This window comes from Choristoneura fumiferana, chromosome 27 (genome assembly GCF_025370935.1).
Source record: "Choristoneura fumiferana chromosome 27, NRCan_CFum_1, whole genome shotgun sequence".
NCBI classification, from domain to species: Eukaryota; Metazoa; Arthropoda; class Insecta; order Lepidoptera; family Tortricidae; genus Choristoneura; species Choristoneura fumiferana.
In genome coordinates, this window is record NC_133498.1 from 4051197 (window position 1) to 4069914 (window position 18718).

The 18718-nt window shown below is 38.8% G+C and overlaps 1 protein-coding gene across 1 annotated transcript in view; it reads right to left on the reverse strand.

Moving 5' to 3' along the window:
• Mgat1 (alpha-1,3-mannosyl-glycoprotein 2-beta-N-acetylglucosaminyltransferase) overlaps positions 1–15511 on the reverse strand; it is a 26444-nt gene extending 10933 nt beyond the window's left edge. Inside the window, exons 1-5 of the mRNA XM_074108868.1 lie at positions 14907–15511; positions 5800–5918; positions 5058–5271; positions 1900–1978; positions 725–874 (exon numbers count right to left, since the gene is read on the reverse strand). Coding sequence (XP_073964969.1) covers positions 725–874; positions 1900–1978; positions 5058–5271; positions 5800–5918; positions 14907–15174 — 830 coding nt within the window. The 5' untranslated portion in view covers positions 15175–15511. The remainder of the gene's footprint in view (positions 1–724; positions 875–1899; positions 1979–5057; positions 5272–5799; positions 5919–14906) is intronic.
• Between the last annotated feature and the right edge of the window lie 3207 nt (positions 15512–18718).

An 18718-nucleotide genomic window follows, 5' to 3' on the forward strand; every position in this document is an offset into this window, starting at 1 on the left:
CAAAGGAATATGTCCTCGATATCTCCGGGCGGATGCAGGCCCGGCCCTGCGTGTTTTCCGGGTTCCGCAGCCAGTCGTCGAAGAATCTGAAAAATAAAAATATATAACTAGCTGACCCGGCTACTATATAAAAAGTCTGGTGGCGCCGACTTCATCTAACTATATCTAACTACGAAAGTTAGTCGTACTATTAGCCAAGTGGCCGATCAAAGCGTTGACGGGCAAATTCAAATGCCTCGTCGGGTTAATTAGTGTCCCGCGGGCCTGGGTTCGGCAAGCTTTGATCACTCACGCGGCGGGCCAGCGCGCGCGCAGCGAGGCCCACGTGTCGCGGCGCAGCATCCAGCCGAGGCCGGGTTCGGCAAGCTTTGATCACTCACGCGGCGGGCCGCGCGCGCAGCGAGGCCCACGTGTCGCGGCGCAGCATCCAGCCGAGCCGGTTCGGCAAGCTTTGATCACTCACGCGGCGGGCCAGCGCGCGCGCAGCGAGGCCCACGTGTCGCGGCGCAGCATCCAGCCGAGCCGGGTTCGGCAAGCTTTGATCACTCACGCGGCGGGCCAGCGCGCGCGCAGCGAGGCCCACGTGTCGCGGCGCAGCATCCAGCCGAGGCCGGGTTGGCAAGCTTTGATCACTCACGCGGCGGGCCAGCGCGCGCGCAGCGAGGCCCACGTGTCGCGGCGCAGCATCCAGCGAGGCCGGGTTCGGCAAGCTTTGATCACTCACGCGGCGGGCCAGCGCGCGCGCAGCGAGGCCCACGTGTCGCGGCGCAGCATCCAGCCGAGGCCGGGGAAGAAGTCCGTCCGGTGCAGCAGCTCCGGCCGCGCCGCCTCCACCAGCTCTTTCTTGCCGTTGTCGTTCCACGCCGACACGCACCTACGGGAAATCAATATTATGTTGCTTACCTCAGAAAGTCTCTGTGTATATACCTGTTCTCTGTACTGCTTGCTATGTGTTGGTGTGCAATAATGAGTTATTGTATTGTGTTGTATGTATATAAAAGAAATAACCTAACCATAAAAAAAAACATTTTTAATACAAGCTTTTGCTGACTTTACTTTTTGTTGACTGTACTTGCATTGTCACCCAAACTACATTTGCATACCAAATTTCAAGTCGATGCTATTAACCGTTGAAGATTTCCGTCCTGCGGAGACGATCCTGGCTGGACTACCAGGATGTCACTACTAGATTATTGTATTGTCACGCGATTTACATAAGTATTCCAAATTTAAAGTCAATCTGACTACTGGAAGTTGGTCAAATTTAACTTGCAAGATTTGATTACAGACAGACAAATAAAAACTTGTTATTAATTTTTTTTTCTCAAAAATGTCCGTAAAAGTTGACATAACGAGTATTCTTTACATATCAGAAGGCGAAGTGCATAGTTTATGATCCGCCAAAAATTAAAAGTTAAAAATTATGAGGTGCTACTGCAAAATTCGAAAATTGAAGTTCATGTCGTACCATCTCTCTACGTTGTCAAAATTATGACAGGCAAAGGAAACATATCTATTCTGTGGTAGTGTTGGCAAATTCAGATATATTTTTTCAATTTTTTGTATTTGTTTTAAATATGGAGAAATAAATTATAATAAATATATTTCCATGTTCAGGAGGCAAAACTCTTTCGATTCCTGTAGTAATTTACAGGTGTTAAAAAAATTCAATCTTGTCAATTATGTAGACATGTAACTTCGCAACACATCCTTGTTCTGTTTTATATATGCAAAAACCTCGCTCCGCTGAGCAGTTTCCACAAGAGCCGCACTGAGCGAGTACATTAAGCATTTCTATTGGTTTATAACAAACACATTCCTCGGACATCTCCGGTGGAAACGCAATCTCAAGCTTGGCTCCCATTTCCAAATTAACATTTGTGATTTGACGCCACTTACCATATGCTAGGGTCGCTGTTCAACAGCGGGAAGGTGCCCAGGAAATACTCGTAGAAGTCCGACGAGATGTCTAAATCATCTGCAATAGACCAGACAGAATCAAATAAATATTTTACCATTGGATAGTTTTCTCGGTAAATAGTTACGATAAGAGGTCTGACGTCTGACACTTTAGCTAACGGTATAATTAAAATTAAAACGCTTTAATAAGACAAATTAACATTATAGAAAACGAGAGCGTTACGTACTTGATGTTATTCAAATACAACAATTGAAAGTGGACGTTCGAATAGGTACATTCTCCCCCTTAGTCGCTGAGTACCTAAAACGCAGTCTGCCAATTAAGCGTTATGCCTAGACCTAACAAGAGATCGGCATATTGATATTTAAACCTATTGCGTGTTAGTTCATAAGCGGAGTAGGCGAATCCACTGTCACACATTCCCATTTATTGTAATACTAGCGCCCCGCCCCGGCTCCGCACGGGTACAATTTTCACAGTCGCCCTCCCTCCCTCCTTTCGACAGTCGGGTAAAAAGGTCTCAAAGGCACTTTAACATTTTCATCTCCTTTCCCCAAAAACTACTCGTATACCCGCGCGAAGCCGGGGCGCGTCGACGTTGGGTAAATAAATTGTATGTCATGCATTCTTTGATTAGATTGATATTTTTAAATTCGTAATATCTTTTGAATTGAATGTCTGATTTAAATAATTCTAAAAGTTATCTACAGGTATTGAAACAGTCTTGAATATGAATTGATTTATTTGGATAACGCGGTCTAGTTAATATTTTGGTATTTCTATCAACTTTTAATACGTAAAAAAGTGACATAGCTTTTCAGTATTCAGTATTCATTTATTTGGCAAAAACATAAGACTTATAAATACTAGTACTTACAGAAATTATGCACCCTGGTAGGGTATAGCCACAATTATTATGTATGAAATTATAATCTAATAGCTACACATTATTTGGACATATATATGGCATCGCGCACGAAGTTTCTTGTAAATATTTATATTTATATTCTTAAATATCATAGAATATTAGACGACCGGATGGCCAAGTGCTTGGAGAACTGACTGACTACGAACGAAGCTTGAGGTCCCGGGTTCGATTCCCGCCCGAGGCAGATATTTGTGTGAATAACACGAATGTTGTTCTCGGGTCTTGGATGTTTAATATGTATTTTTAAGTATGTATTTATATAACTATGTTTATCCGTTGCCTAGTATCCATAGTATAAGCTTTTCTTAGTTTGGGAGTTTTGGGACTAGGTCAATTGGTGTCAAGTGTCCCATGATATTTATTTATTTTATTTTGTTCTATCACCAATAGTTACCGCAGCGCACGCGATGAAAGATATTTTATGGCAACTTTTTTTACGCTTTTTTAACCCTATTTTTTCTGGTAATAAATATGGCCTATGGGACTTTGGAATAATTAAGCATATAATGGTGTAAGGATTTTTGAAATAGGTCCATTACTTTTTGAGTTTATTCGTAACAAACATCCAAATCTTTCCTCTTTATATTATTAGTATGAAAAGTATAAATAGTATACAATGTGTTACGGGCAGCCAATGTACAACAAAATAAATTGACAAGTATAACAAAGTATCTCTCGGCTGAAATTTACACTTACTTGTCAATTTACTTTGCTGGCAACTATAATTTTGTTAGAAAGTTAACAGTCTGAACTGAATTTTAGTGGTATAAAAAGACAAAATAAATTATTGCCCAAATACGTTACTCTAACCTCCCTTAAATAAACCCGACTGCCGGGCCAGTAGGTATCACTGTACGTTATTACTAAAATTTTCGTACATGTCGTCGTTTCAATATTATACTAACGATGCGCCGATTCAAACCGACGAACGTTATTCAAAAATAAACGTGATTTCCATCACGATGTTTTCCTAATTCAACAACGGGGCGCCTCAACTCGTATACATTTTAGGGAAGACAATCGTTAGCGAGTTTGAGAATAGCGCTCGCACGTGATAGCGCCATCTCTCGGCGAATAGCGGCGATCGTATAAAGCCGTGTGTAGCAAAGCATTTTACCCCAGTATTTCATATAACACCTTCGCTCTAAGCAAAATGTTGATTTAATTCAAATAAGCAATTTTTATTGCATTCAAAATTAGGTCAGGTAATTTGCAAATATATTCTTCAATAATCCACCAAAATTTATCACCGCGACAATAAAATTTCATAAAAAATAATCTTTAATAATTCTGTAAAAATCAGGCGAAATTGCTATAAGCCTATTTACTTCATAATTTATTAGTTTAATTTATGTTCTTCGTAACACATGTAAAATCCACTTATTTTTTTTAAGGAACTTAAAAAAAGGCTTTATATTTTGAAAATTAAAAATTAGTTACGATAGTGGTATAAATAAAACGTAAGTATAGTTAAGGTTTAAGTATGTCTTTTTAACGTGCCTTGGGACTTTTTGTACATACTTTTTTCTGCAAATGTTATATTGGTTTAACAAAATACTTAATTTCCAATCATATCTATTATTTGAAATCCAATTTTTTGATAATATATGACTTAAAAAATCTCATTTTATTTTTCTCCTAGTAGCAATTAGACGTACTTATTACGAAATAATCACTTGTATTTTTGACAGTAAATTTACTGATAACATTTTTGCTTAAAAAAAAATCAATTTTAAGGTAGGTACTTTTTCTACCATCTTCTGGAGCAAAATTTTGGTGGATTCGAAAATATAGGTTCAATGACACGTAAAAGCCGTATACAAAAAATTAGCCTTATATCGAATTATTACCAAAAAAACTGTAGAATGACCAGGCTATTTATGCAAGATGTTATACAATATGACCGGAATAAAGGTTCTTCATAGATTTTTTGTTAATACTAGCTGCTCGCCCGGCGTTGACCGGGTGTACTATTAAAAAAAAACCATCATACAACCTTTGTCGTGACAATTAAAAACATAATAACATGACGCATGTGTCTCAGTACTGAATATTCGAAAGGCTCAGCAGGGCTACTATGAAACTCGAAACTACAAGTTCGTGTCGTGCGGTCCCTCTGACACTTATACTATTTAACACGAGAGCGAGAGGGACCGCACGACACGAACTTCGAGTTTCGTAGTAACCCTGCAGCATAAACTGACTAACCTTCGACAATGATGACGGCCTCGTGACCAAGCTTGACGAACACGTGGTCAAGCGCGAACTTGTAGTGGCGCGCGATGTTGTAGTACCCGCGGAACTTGACCTTGGCCCGCTCCAGCGGGATCACAGATTGGTCGGGCTGCTTCACGACCGTTATGGTCGGGTCGTCTTGGGTGAACGACTCTATGACCTGATAGGTCGGCTCGTGGTCGCAGTCCTGGAAACAATGGTAGATTTATTTCGGGCAAGAAAACTCATCTCTTGTTCTTACCCGGCCGCCCGAAGGTTATGTTTTTGAAAGAAATATTTATTTGGTTCCATCAGCACCACCTTCCAGCGAGCCAAATCAAATCACTGTATCGAAAAATCGTCTGTAGACCCCGTAATGGTTTCAAAAGACCTATCAACGATACCCCACACTAGAAGGTCAGACGACAAAAGAAAACCACCCCCACTTTACGTCTATGGGAGGTACAGTAGTAAAAAAAATCCTACATTTTATTTTATCCCTTTGTCCATGCAAAATTTAAGCTAAGCTAAGCCGCGGACGGATGGACGAACGGACAGACAGATATGTGACACTACAAGGTTTCTGTTTTAGCAATTTTGGCAACGGAACCCTAAAAAGGTAGAAAATACTAAGCTGCTAAACTTGCTTATTAAAAGTTTTTTTTAAGGCAGTCCGGTTAAAGTTCGCCGAGTGTTCTTTTCCTAGCTGCCACTATTTGTTAGCTTATTATATTACCTGGCTAACTATAATAGGGAATGTCTCTTTATCAGGTCGGAACTTGATCAGGTTCTCGAGACACCTCTTTACGGTGATCCGGTTGCAAGCGATCACCAGGACCGGCAGCACTGGATCCTCTGCAACAAACGAGGTGAACTGCAATTTTCCGGGAGAAAAACAAACTGTCCTATGTCGCTCCCATGTTCTCAAACTATCTTCAAACCAAATTTCATTTAAGGCTCCGTTTACACCAGTGATGTGGGAGGAATGTGTTTTTCATGAACCAATAGAAACGCTTAATTTCCCTAGCCAGTCTCCGCTCAGCTGTTTCCATCAGAGATGTGCTGTGCGAGGCGAGGTTAGGGTTGCCAACTTTTTTTACAAGAAATACAGTATATTTACGTCTGAGAAGGGAAATAAACAGTATTTTAGAAAAATGAACAATATTTTCTTCTTTTCATGTTTTAAAGACAAATTTTGGGTGCTTCTCGCACAACTATCAATATAGTTTCATTTTTAAAGCATCACAGACTTCGTCAGAATCAAAACTAAAATTAACATAAATAAGGAGGTATTTTTTTATTAAATTAACATTGACAGATTCGTTCTGAACCACCACTATTGTGACTATGCTGTACTGACGTAGTGTGTGCTTAGTGTTAGGCAATGTTGATGCTGAAAACAGTATTTTACATACTTTATTTTAGTTCAACAGTAAAAAGTATAATGTAGTGAAAAACAGTATAATACTGTTTTTAACAGTATAGTTGGCAACCCTAGGTGAGGTAAATGAAGCGTTTCTATTGGTTCATGAAAAACACATCCCTCGCAACACATCATCACACATCTCGGGTGGAAAAGGAGCCTTAAATCGGTTCAGCGCTTTATGCGTGAAAAGGTAACAGAACAGACATAATTTCGCATTTATAAATAGTAAGGATTTATTTAACCACTATCGATAGTAATAAATCATTTATGTAAAACGTCAATGTTTTGTAATAGGGATTTATATTAAACAAAAAATTTCCTTTAAATAATTGAGCGTGTTACAGAGCAGGAAAATTAACGAATAATGTAAAAATAATCAATTTCTGCTCAAAAATAAGGAAGATAGGAGCGAATGAAATACATCACACACGTAAGTACGTTTATTTCAATTCGGAATAATTCTGAACGCACAGGCCACCATACTACTACTGTTTGTATGTGGTAAGGTGAACAGATTTGTATGGATTTACTGCGTTCGAAATCCCGAAACGGAATTCCGAGTGTATGTGGCTGCCCTTATTATGCTGAGGCGTTAAAAATGCCCCAGCGCCCTTATGCTGAGATTGCTGAGCTAGCAGGACTACATACTACGAAAATCGAAATTCGTGTCGTTCGGTCTCTCTGACACTTATACTATTTAATACGAGAGCGAGAGGGACGGTACGATACGAACTTCGATTTTCGAACTTCGGAGTAGGCCCTCTGTGTCCGATTCAAAACCGACATAGAAAACCTAGCGTGCGAGGCCGGCTTAGCGTCACGGGCCCACTCCCGAAATAAGACGCGCTTCACCTTTGTAATTTTTTGTTTGATTGACGAAAGAAAAAATACTTGTCTAAGATTTTCTGATTATTTTAACTAAGGGGCTAAATAGAATATAACTTTTTTACGTATAAAACTACACAATTGAAATAAGACAAATTGAAAAAGTCTAACCCCCTGTTTTACCAGCCATTGATTAGATTTATTTAACGGATAAATGTGATGCCGTCTCTTTTTGTTTTGTTCGAATAAACGGAGACGGCATCGCATTTATCCGTCAATTAAATTTAATCAATGGGTGGTGCATGAAACAGTCCCTAAATTCGTATATTTTAAACATTATTATATCTCGACTTGTCAAACAACGTAGATATATTTGAGCAAATAAAAAAAATGCGCGCATATTCCCTATTGTCTGACCAAACCACATGTTCATTAATACATGTTACAATAACTCTTGTTTGGGATTAAATAAAGCTGTTTTGCTTACTTGCTGAATGCGTTGGCGGCGCTCATTGCTACTTTTCTATCGATTGTTTTTTAACTTTAAGAGAATATTCAACAGGTCCATCTTGCTTGCTAATCCTGCCGTGAAGCAGCAGTGTTTGCACTGTTGTGTTTCGGCGTGGAGAGTAAGACAGCCGGTGAAATTACTGGCACTTGAGGTATTTCATCTTAGGCCTCTAGGTTGGCAACGCATCTGCAATACCCTTGGTGTTACAGATATTTATGGGTGGTGGTGATCTCTTACCATCAAGAGACCCCCTTGCTCGTTTGCCATCTAGTCGAATAAAAAAAAAAGGTCAAATGAAGTAAATTTCTCCAAGACACTGGTGGCTTAACTTATTGATACACAAGATTATTAAGACAATCAAGAAATTATTAAGATAATCAAATTATATGGGCAGTCAAACAGTGTAATATTTCTTCACGACGTTTTTAAAGTCCGTAACTGAAGTTCTTTTTCTCAAAAATGACCGCAAAAGTTGACATTATTCTTTACATATCAGAAGGTGAAATGCATAGTTTATGGTCAGCGAAAAATTAAAAAGTTAAAAAGATTGCAGGCGCGCTAGCTCGACAATAATAAATTAGCGCGCCTGCAATCAGTCACTTTTTTTTTAAGTTAAAAAGGCCATGGAAATGTTGGCACAAGTCGTATACAGCCAAGTCTAATGGCCGGTATCAGATATTTTGTTGGAACTTCGGACTTTTTCTATTGGGTCTGAAATAGCTTGTGGTGTTTTCGGTGGAAAAATACACCTGCAGTTTATTTTTAATGAAAAAAAGCGGGAAAGCATAAGAAAAATATTGGAATAAAATTAAATTTTATATAGATTTTGAGAAAAAGTTTGTTCTATTTCAGAATTATTCACCATTTTTGAGAAAAACTTTATATTAGTCTCGGCTGGAATAACAATTGCTGGCTTCGTATTAGTTAAACGGACTCGCAAGCTCGTCCGTTTAATACTCATACTCAGCCAACAATTGCCTACTTCCAGGCCACGACAATAATCTACTATTATCTATATCATATTTAGTAAAAGAAGTTTATAAAGGTGACTTTATTTGTTTCTCTTTTGAGACACGTCAGTGTCATTCGTTAAGTTTGCAAGTGAAAGGTGCGGCCAAATCGCTGCTTAAAAAACGGTGACGGTACGGAATCGCAGTGACAGTAAACGTCACGACTTTTGTTCGGTAAAGATCTGAAGTTTACGACACGTCACTGCGATTCCGTATTTTAAGCAGCGGTGTGGAGAGCATGCGATAAAAACGGTGCGCATACGATGCGTCACTGCGATTCCGTACCGTCACCGTTTTTTAAGCAGCGGTTTGGTCGCACCTTAAATAGGTAGGTACTGTGAATACAGACTGTGAAAGTTATATTATATAAGAAAGAAAAACTTTTTGTTTTGCAAAAATAGTAGATTGATAACCAAGGGTGGAAAGTGACCCATTTCAACCGATATATTTCGCCCGGACCGGGCCGGCGGATGGGGACCCGTTTCCGACCCGCTGCCGTCCTGTGTGTGGCTTGCACTTTAACCCCCTTATTCATAAAACTTAACAAGCCTATGTTAACTAACAAATGCTTTGTCCCTTTCTAACAAATACAAATGTCGAAGTGACAGATTAAGGACAAACGAATTTTAGCGGCATTTTAACTAAAACAGGTTTGATTGTCGTTTATGAATAAGGGGGTAAGAGTTCGAACGAGCACAGAGGGCCTGCTCCGAACTTCGTATCGTATCGTACCGTCCCTCTCACTCTCGTATTAAATAGTAAGTGTCAGAGGGATGGAACGACGCGAACTTCGATTTTCGAATTTCGTAGTAGCCCCGCTGCATTGTCATGCTACTGGAACAGTGTAAACAGGTTCTTAGAAATGTGGGCGATTTGAAAAATGAACGTTTCAGTAAAGGAATGTTAATGTTTTGAATCTAAAGTCTGTTTACTGCCAAGTGCAAGTATAGTGCAGAAGTTTAGTGATTAGTAGACTAAGCACTAAGCACGTTAGAAACAAAAGAGCATTTATCCATATCCATACTCCATAGGTACTGATATTATAAATGCGAAAGTGTGTTTGTATGTTTGTGTGTTTGTCCGTCTTTCACGCCGTAAAGGAGCGACGGATCGACGTGATTTTTGGCATAGAGATAGTTTATGGGCCCGAGAGTAACATAGGCTACCTTTTATCCCGGAAAAATGCACAGTTCCCGAGGGAACAGCGCGCGATAACCGAATACCACGCCGGCGGAGCCGCGGGCAAAGGCTAGTAAATAATAAATAAGTAAATATCATGGGACACTTGACACCATTGACCTAGTCCCAAAATAAGCAAAGCTTGTACTATGGTTACTAGGCAACGGATAAACATACTTATGTACATTAATACATACTTAAATACATATTAAACATTCACGACCCGAGAAAAAACATTCGTATTATTCATACAAATATCTGCCCCGGCCGGGAATCGAACCCGGGACCTCAAGCTTCGTAGTCAGGTTCTAACCACTTGGCCATCCGGTCGTCTTTTTTCGTGACAACATGGAAAAAATGCACATCTCATGAAATAGTCCCAAATCAGCAAACTGCCGATCTTATGGTTATTTATTACATTACATTAATGTTTGGTTATTACATTGTGAGAGGAGGCCTGCGCCCAGCAGTGGGATCTATTATATCCTGGGTTGGAATGGTTCAAGTGGAATGTTTAGTTTGTGCATATACGACGCTGAATGCAATCAGGGTTTGTCTCATCGCGAACTTCGCGAAGTATAATGGAACGAATCACATAATCACCCATTGATTGCTGATTATGATTATTATTTTAAAAAACATAATATTCTAACATTACCATGTCTGTATATATTGGATGCATGTTTATTTGTATATCATCATCATCCCAGCCTCCCAGGCCTCCTCTCAGAACAAGAGGGCTTGGGCCGTAGTTCCCACGCGGGCCCAGTGCGGATTGGGAACTTCACACATACCATTGAATTACTTCACAGGCGTGTGCAGGTTTCCTCACTATGTTTTCCTTCACCGTAAAGCTCATGGTAAATTCCAAATGTAATTTCGCACATAAATTGCGAAAAACCCCAAAAAAACCCAGAGGTGCGGGCCGGGGTTTGAATTGAACCCACGAACCTCAGCTTGAGAGCCAAAAGGTCAAACCACTAGGCCACCACGGCTTTTTATATACCACGGCGTATGACAAATGTCATTACAATGTCTAATTTTGACAAAATCACGCGTCTTCGTGGAACGTACTATTGGTACTAGGTATACCTATTGCATAAATAAAAGCTTTTTAGAAAGAGACAGATGCATACATTTAAAAAACACTATAAACTCAATTTTCATCCAAATTATTTATTTTCTTTGCCAAAAATTGGCTGTATATATATTTTCACAGTAAAAATCAAATTTTAGCAGGATTCTAACATCATCCGTGCCGTGCCCGGTTTAAGAATAGGACGGGCTCGACTCTCCCTGTCAGTGTCGTAAAAGGCGACTAATGGTGATTTTCCACCGGCGAGGCGAGACGAGACGAGGCGAGACGAGAATTGAAATTTGTATGCATTCTCGCGCGCCCGCGCTGCCAAACAAATTTCAATTCTCATCTCGCCTCGCCGGTGGAAAACCACCTTAAAGGACCTAAAGAGAGTGGGCAGGGCAGCAGCGATCTCTATTGCTAACTAAGAACTCCAGCACTGCGGCGTGGAAGGAAAGGGGAACCAAACTCAAACTCACAACATTTGTTGACATAAAAAACACACTACATCACAACAAAAACCTAAATAGAAGAGATAAAAATTAGAGACGTTGTGCTGTAGTGTGATTGTGATGGCAAAAGGACTCAGCTCAGCATGTGCCGTAGCCCTGTAACCAGAGGGCCTACTCCGAAGTTCGTCTATAGAAGTTCGTATCGTACCGTCCCTCTCGCTCTCGTATTAAATAGTATAAGTGTCAGAGGGACCGAACGACACGAACTTTAATTTTCTAATTTCGTAGTAGCCCTGCTGAGCTGCAGCGCTGGGTTTCAGCTGAACCCCGGTGCACCCACGTAACTGCACCTTCGCCACTTTGTCTAGAGTGTAGCGAGTTGAAAGAAAACATTGTCAGGTTGCCTATGCCTAGTACATTATAGATAGTAGTATTGTGCACCCAAAACACCTAACAATGTTTGTCTAGCGACATAGCGCGACAAATGGAGATAGTATGATTATTGTGAAATAGCCATTGATGGCCACTCGCCATAGTTGTAGCAAGCGGAGCGCGACAAATGGACGATAAATATGCCGCTTGTGTTGTGAAATAGCCATTGATGGCTACGATTTCGCCATAGTTGCCGAGAAACATACATGTGATATAACATGTATTTATCTACTAGCTTTTGCCCGCGGATTCGCTCGCGCAGTATGCAGTTTAAAACTTTTTGATCCCACATGAACCAAACATTATTTCGGGATAAAAGTAGCCTATATGTTAATCTAGGGTATATATTACCTGTACGCCAAATTTTATGCAAATCCGTTCAGTAGTTTTTGCGTGGAAGAGTTACAAACATCCATCAATATAAACTTTCGCGTTTATCTATTCTATCTATCTACTCGTATCTAATACCTTTAAACGAGCAATTCTTAATTAGAATGTCGGAAACGGTTTCCGGGATGAAAAATCGATCTAGCTTGGTCCTGTCTCTGGTAAAACGTTTTTAACGAGTTTTAGCCCGAGCAAAGCTCAGTCGCCCAGGTACTAATATTAGTAAGAAGTAAGAAGATTAGTATGAACTAAGATAGTAGGTAATAAGTAAGATTTTGCGTTAACCTGGGGGACGAAGTCCGAAGGAAGAGAGCTGGAAGTTGTCTTTATAAATGCCAAGTCAAAAACTATAAAAGTGAATTTCCTATTAATGGTTTAGATTGCCTTCTTATCGTGTTCAGCTAACAGTAATGAAATGAGATAAAGTCGACGCGAAGGATAATTAAAACTAGAATTAGCTATTACTGCATACAATTGAGGGCCATATTTTTGGCCGCTTTAGTATACATGTCTTAAATTTACATTCAACTTTAGAGCATGGGTGTGCACACTAGCGTTTTTGGCGGCGGTTTCTTAGCTGAGCGGGAACGCGGCGTGTACGTATAGTAGGATTTTTTTGAGTACCCTTCGCGTTTCGCGTTTGCGTAAAATCTCAATTTGTATGGAAACACGAACATCACAAACGTTCCGCTAGAGGCGCTGTTCGTGTTTCCATAGAAAATGAGATTATAACGCGAACCCGATCGAGACGTATTTTGTAACCGAAAACTTACACTAAGGGCACCGATTTCCCGATTATTTACTTACGATTAATATTAAGGAGCGGCCACACCGCTGCTTAAAAAACGGTGACGGTACGGAATCGCAGTGACGCATCATATGCGCACTGTTTTTATCGCATGACCTGCACCCCGCTGGTCAAAATACGCAGACGCTGCGGAATCGCAGTGAGGTGCCGTAAACGTCACGAATTTTAGTAGACAGTAGACAGCATGTGGTAAAGTCCTGACGTTTACGGCACGTCACTGCGATTCCGCACCTTTTGCGTATTTTAAACAGCAGTGTGGAGAGCATGCAATAAAAACGGTGCGCATACGATGCGTCACTGCGATTCCGTACCGTCACCGTTTTTTAAGCAGCGGTGTGGCCGCTCCTTAATATTACATAACCTAATAACAAATAAGGAAAACAAGTAAGAAGCATTGTAATTTAGAGTGTTATTCATTATAACAGAACACAGCAAATAACAAGTTACTGAATCAGTCAATTAAATAAATCAACTAATTATAATTAAGGCTGAATTTTAAGGATTATGTTTGTTTCAATGGCTCATAGTATTGTGTAAGCTCAATATGTATGGTTGAGGAAATTGAATCACATAATGGGGTTTTACTATCTTATATATGACAATGCTCTTGATTGTTCACCATCTATTTCTACACTCATCATAATATTCATAATGACGACGACCGGATGGTCAAGTGGTTAGAGAACCTGACTATGAAGCTTGAGGTTCCGGGTTCGATTTCCGGCTGGGACAGATATTTGTTTGATTAATACAAATATTTGTTCTTGGGTCTTGGACATTTAATATGATTATGTATTTAAGTATGTATTTATCTATATAAGTATGTTTATCCGTTGCCTAGTACCCATAGTACAAGCTTTGCTTAGATTGGAACTAGGTCAATTGGTGTCAAGGGTACCATGATATTTATTTATTTATTTATAATTCATGATAGAAAAAAGTGACATTTGCAGCAAAAATTCCCACTCAGTTTCTTCATCATCAATCCAGCTTATGTACGTTTGCCCCTTTGCTGGGCATGGGGCTTCCTCTCACAATAAGAGGGCTTGAGTTGCGTTTTGCGGACCCAGAGCAGATTTTGAACCCACAACCCACTGTTTGAGAGGCTACAGATCAAGGGCCTCCACAAAAGAGGGGCAAATAGAGACTTCAGTTTTGTTTTTCAAATTCCGACAAGTAAACACTAGTAAACAAACAATTATTCATTTATATTCATTCACTTTAATCAGGCAATCAGTAAAATGTCAAAATCTCAAATCACCCTCATTTTATTTGGAAATAGTATTTGGGGCCTCCACTCCTTTGTTGCCCCGAGGCTTCCAGATCTTTAAATCTGGCCCTGGTTTTATATTAACCTTTAGAACATGGAACATAAAAAAATAGCCTTAAATTTTAAACGGTTAAACCAATCCAAGCCAAAGCAAACGAAAGGCTAAAGATCTTATTCTTTTGAGAGATAATAAAGCAATTGTGTGTGTACAACCTTTAAGAATCTTTAAACATACAGATCATTGGCAGCTCTGGATTCACAAATTATTGAACCACCGAAAAAGTGAATTGGGCATCCCCTTAGAATTGGCACAGGATATGTACCCCATTTATCCCCACCTAGTCATCTGCTTTAATCACATAATGGCCGTATAGACACTATTTCCTTTGCCAAACCCCAAAGGACTAAAAAAACACTGTTTTTACATGAAAACATCTATCTCTCCACAAACAAAAGATCACTTACCTTCTACAAATGCCATATTATTCTCTAGTTGTTTGCTGGCAGAGTCCTGCTTATTCTTCAAGTGGTCTTTCACTCTCTCCAACAGCTTGCCACTTTCCACCAACTGGTTGTCCAATTTACGCTCTAACTGCATTATCTTACTCTCTAATTGGTCAGCATACTTATTTGAAGTCTTTTTAACCGGAAATTCGTCCACTAAAGACACTACAAACCACAAAAACACCAGCACAACACATAATATGAGAATTTTTCGCAAGTACAGACGCATTTTGAATTATAAAGTAGAACCAGGTCCGTTACGATTTGTTCATAAATGAGAACATAGTTTATACGGTCATTTGAAGGCCAGAGGCATTTCTAACACGTATGTAATTAAGGATAATCGGTATAAAACTTTTTTTTTAAAGAAAATTGCAGGGTTTTTCAGTCACAACTTTAACTCGTTTTAAAGCGTTTATACGGGTTTCACGCATCGCGATTAGAATTTTATGAGCATATTAAATTACTCTTTTAACGATGTGTGCAATGCATGAGTACCAATAGTAAATATTCGATTCACGATAAATAAATCACAATAACAATGCCTGGGGACACGTCAAGTGAAACAATTGGTTGACGGAAGTATAAGATCGGTCGGTCTGACAACTTTGACAGTGACACATCAGCTTTGGTGCTGCCAACATAATAAAACATTTTTCCATGATTAATAACAAACTATTGGTAGCGGTTAGCGGTGTCAGACTGTTTCAATAAAATTTAAAGGTCTAAAAAGTTTTGTAGGTGAAAGTACCAAAAAAGGTTTTTTTTTATGATCTACTGAAACGAACCAATTCCATTGAAAATAGATATAACGATAAAATTATGGCAATGTGAAATTTTTGTGAATAAAACTAAAACTTGCAAATAGTTTGTGATAATTTTTCAATGTTACTTATTGTATTGATAATGCCATGCCAACACTATTTTCTTGAATCTTTTTGCCAATATTGTGCGTAAATTTGTTAAACTGGCATCACTAAAAATGTCAGCTGGTATCAGTGTTGCAAGAAACAAAAAAGTCTTATTTGGTTTAAGATAGCACTATAAACGCTGAGAATATATTTTATCCTAAATCAAAAACAGAACATAATTCTCTTTCGGCCAGTCGGGTAAAAAGAAAGGGCCCGCCTGTAGGTAGGATATAGGTAGATAAGGGGCGAATTTCAATTTTCAATACCAAGCTCTAGCCTAGACTAGAGCACTTCAAACATGCGTGAATAATGGAAAAAGTATTATTCATTACCTTACCATTCAAAGTCAAAGTCAAATTCAAAATATCTTTATTCAATTTAGGCTATAACAAGCACTTATGAATGTCAAAAAAAATCTACCACCGGTTCGGAAAAACCTCTGCTGAGAAGAATCCGGCAAGAAACTCAACGAGGTATATTTTTTTTAAACAGATTTACAATATTATTAAATGATATGTATACATCCCAAGTATTTAACACAACTTTATTTATAACACAGTAGGTTCGCTATTTGAAGGGATCGCTAATGCGGATCGGAATTATTTCCAAATATCCCTGTCCATGATATAATCATTAACTTTATAATACGCCTTTGATATTAATGTCTTCTTGACAATAGATCTGAATTTTGTATCCGTTTCATTTATAATAATTTTTGAAATTTTATTATAAAAACGTAAGTATGCAATTTCCCAGAAACGACTTTTTGGTTTTAGCCAGCCAGGAAGATGGAACTTTAAGCTACCCTGTGCTTCTAGTAGCCTTTGGCTTATCGACGTTAGTGGGAAAATCACATATGTTCTTCCTTACATACATGATTATTTCAAAAACATAAAGCGACGGCAGGGTTAGGATACCTACCTGTTTCCTTAAAAAAAGATCCTTAATTATTATTGCCGATTGAGTTCAGTCACATATATAAACAGGACCGCCATAGGTCAAAGACGATCTTACCTATGTAAGTCTTGAAATGAGGTGAACTTTTTATGGTTCCGTACCCAAAGGGTGCCAAAGGGACCCTATTACTGAGACTCCGCTGTCTGTCTGTCTGTCCGTCCGTCCGTCTGTCACAGGGCTCTATCTCTGAAGCCGTAAAAGTTAGACACTTGAAATTTTCACAGATTATGTATTACTCTGGCCGCCAAAACAACAAATATTAAAAATTATATATTTTTAGAAGTTTTTCTTTAGCATGCCTTGTTTGTTTATTTATTTATTTATTGTTTGTTTGGATCAAGTCTTGGAAGCTAAATTTGACGCACTTCCAGTGGTCCGATCGACTTGAAATTTGCCATACATATTTAAATTTGGTGACAATACAGTAATCTGGTAGTGACATCTTGGTGGTCCTGCCAGGATCGTCTCTGCAGGAGGGAACTCCTCAATAGTTAGTACCGACTTGAAATTTGGTACAGATATGTAGTTTAGACGACAATGCAAATACAGTCAACAAAAAGCACATTCGGCAAAAAAAGCTTGTATTAAAAATGATTTTTTTAACAAAAACTTATTACAAGCATTATATTTATTTGTAGTGTAATGTAACTACCTATGTTTGCTCAGGCTTTCGAGTACTTTCAACTCAAATTTGAAGTGTATATCTTCAACCAATTGAGCTGAAATTTTACACGCATGTATAAATCCGATGACAATGCAATATTATTAAAACATGGAGTTGATCTGATGATAAAGCTAGCAGCCGTGACCATAGGAACTCTGTGATAAACGATACGACCGCATCGAGTTTGGACTCGTTTGTCGTCTTGACGAGCACTTTTGGTAACCAGGGGCATAAAGTACAGTCAGCAAAAAAAAACTTATATTAGAAGAATTTTAAGAAAAACTTTTACTGAACTGTTAAAGGAACCCTTCATGTACCTACGAGTCCAACTCGCACTTGACCAATTTTTTTATGGAATAGGGGGAAAACGAGCAAACAGATCGGATCGCCTCATGGTAAGCGATTAATTACCGACGCCAATGGACACCTGCAACACCAGAAGAGCCACAAGTGCGTTGCCGGTCTTTTAGGTTATTTTCTTGAAGGCTTGAACTATTCAATAGGTGCACTTAAACTATACTGCATTTATTTTAACATTTGAAACTTAACGGTAAAATATGCTCACGTTTTTAAATTAAACAACGAAACTAGGTTTTTAAAATTGTGTTAACTTCTATAATAAAAACATAATAAATACCTACCGCTAATAATGTACATGTAGGTATTTTTAGTCCATTTGAGTTCGAAATACCGAGAAACGGGTGTTACAATTTGACGGTTACTTAACTCGATCAAACCTTAAATTAAACGGAGTATAGTTTGCTAACGTCGTTCAGAACTCGAAACAAAAGATCATTTTTAGGGTTCCGCACCCAAAGGGTAAAACGGGACCCTATTACTAAGACTTCCGCTGTCCGTCCGTCTGTCTGTCCGTCTGTCACCAGACTGTACCTATCTCATGAACCGTGATAGCTAGACAGTTGATATTTTCACAGATTATGTATTTCTGTTGCCGCTATAACAACAAATATTAAAAACAGAGTAAAATAAATATATAAGGGGGCTCCCATACAACAAACGTGATTTTTTGCCGTTTTTTGCTTGATATTAATAACGGCAACAGGTAGACACTTGAAATATTTATGAAATATTAAATCGTATATTCACTATAAAAATAAATAATTAAATTGAAATAAAATAAATTTTCAAGGGGGGCTCCCATACAGCAAATGTGTTTTTTTCGCTCATGTCTAATGTACTTATAGTTAATGGTAGGGAACCCTTCGCGCGCGAGTAACTAC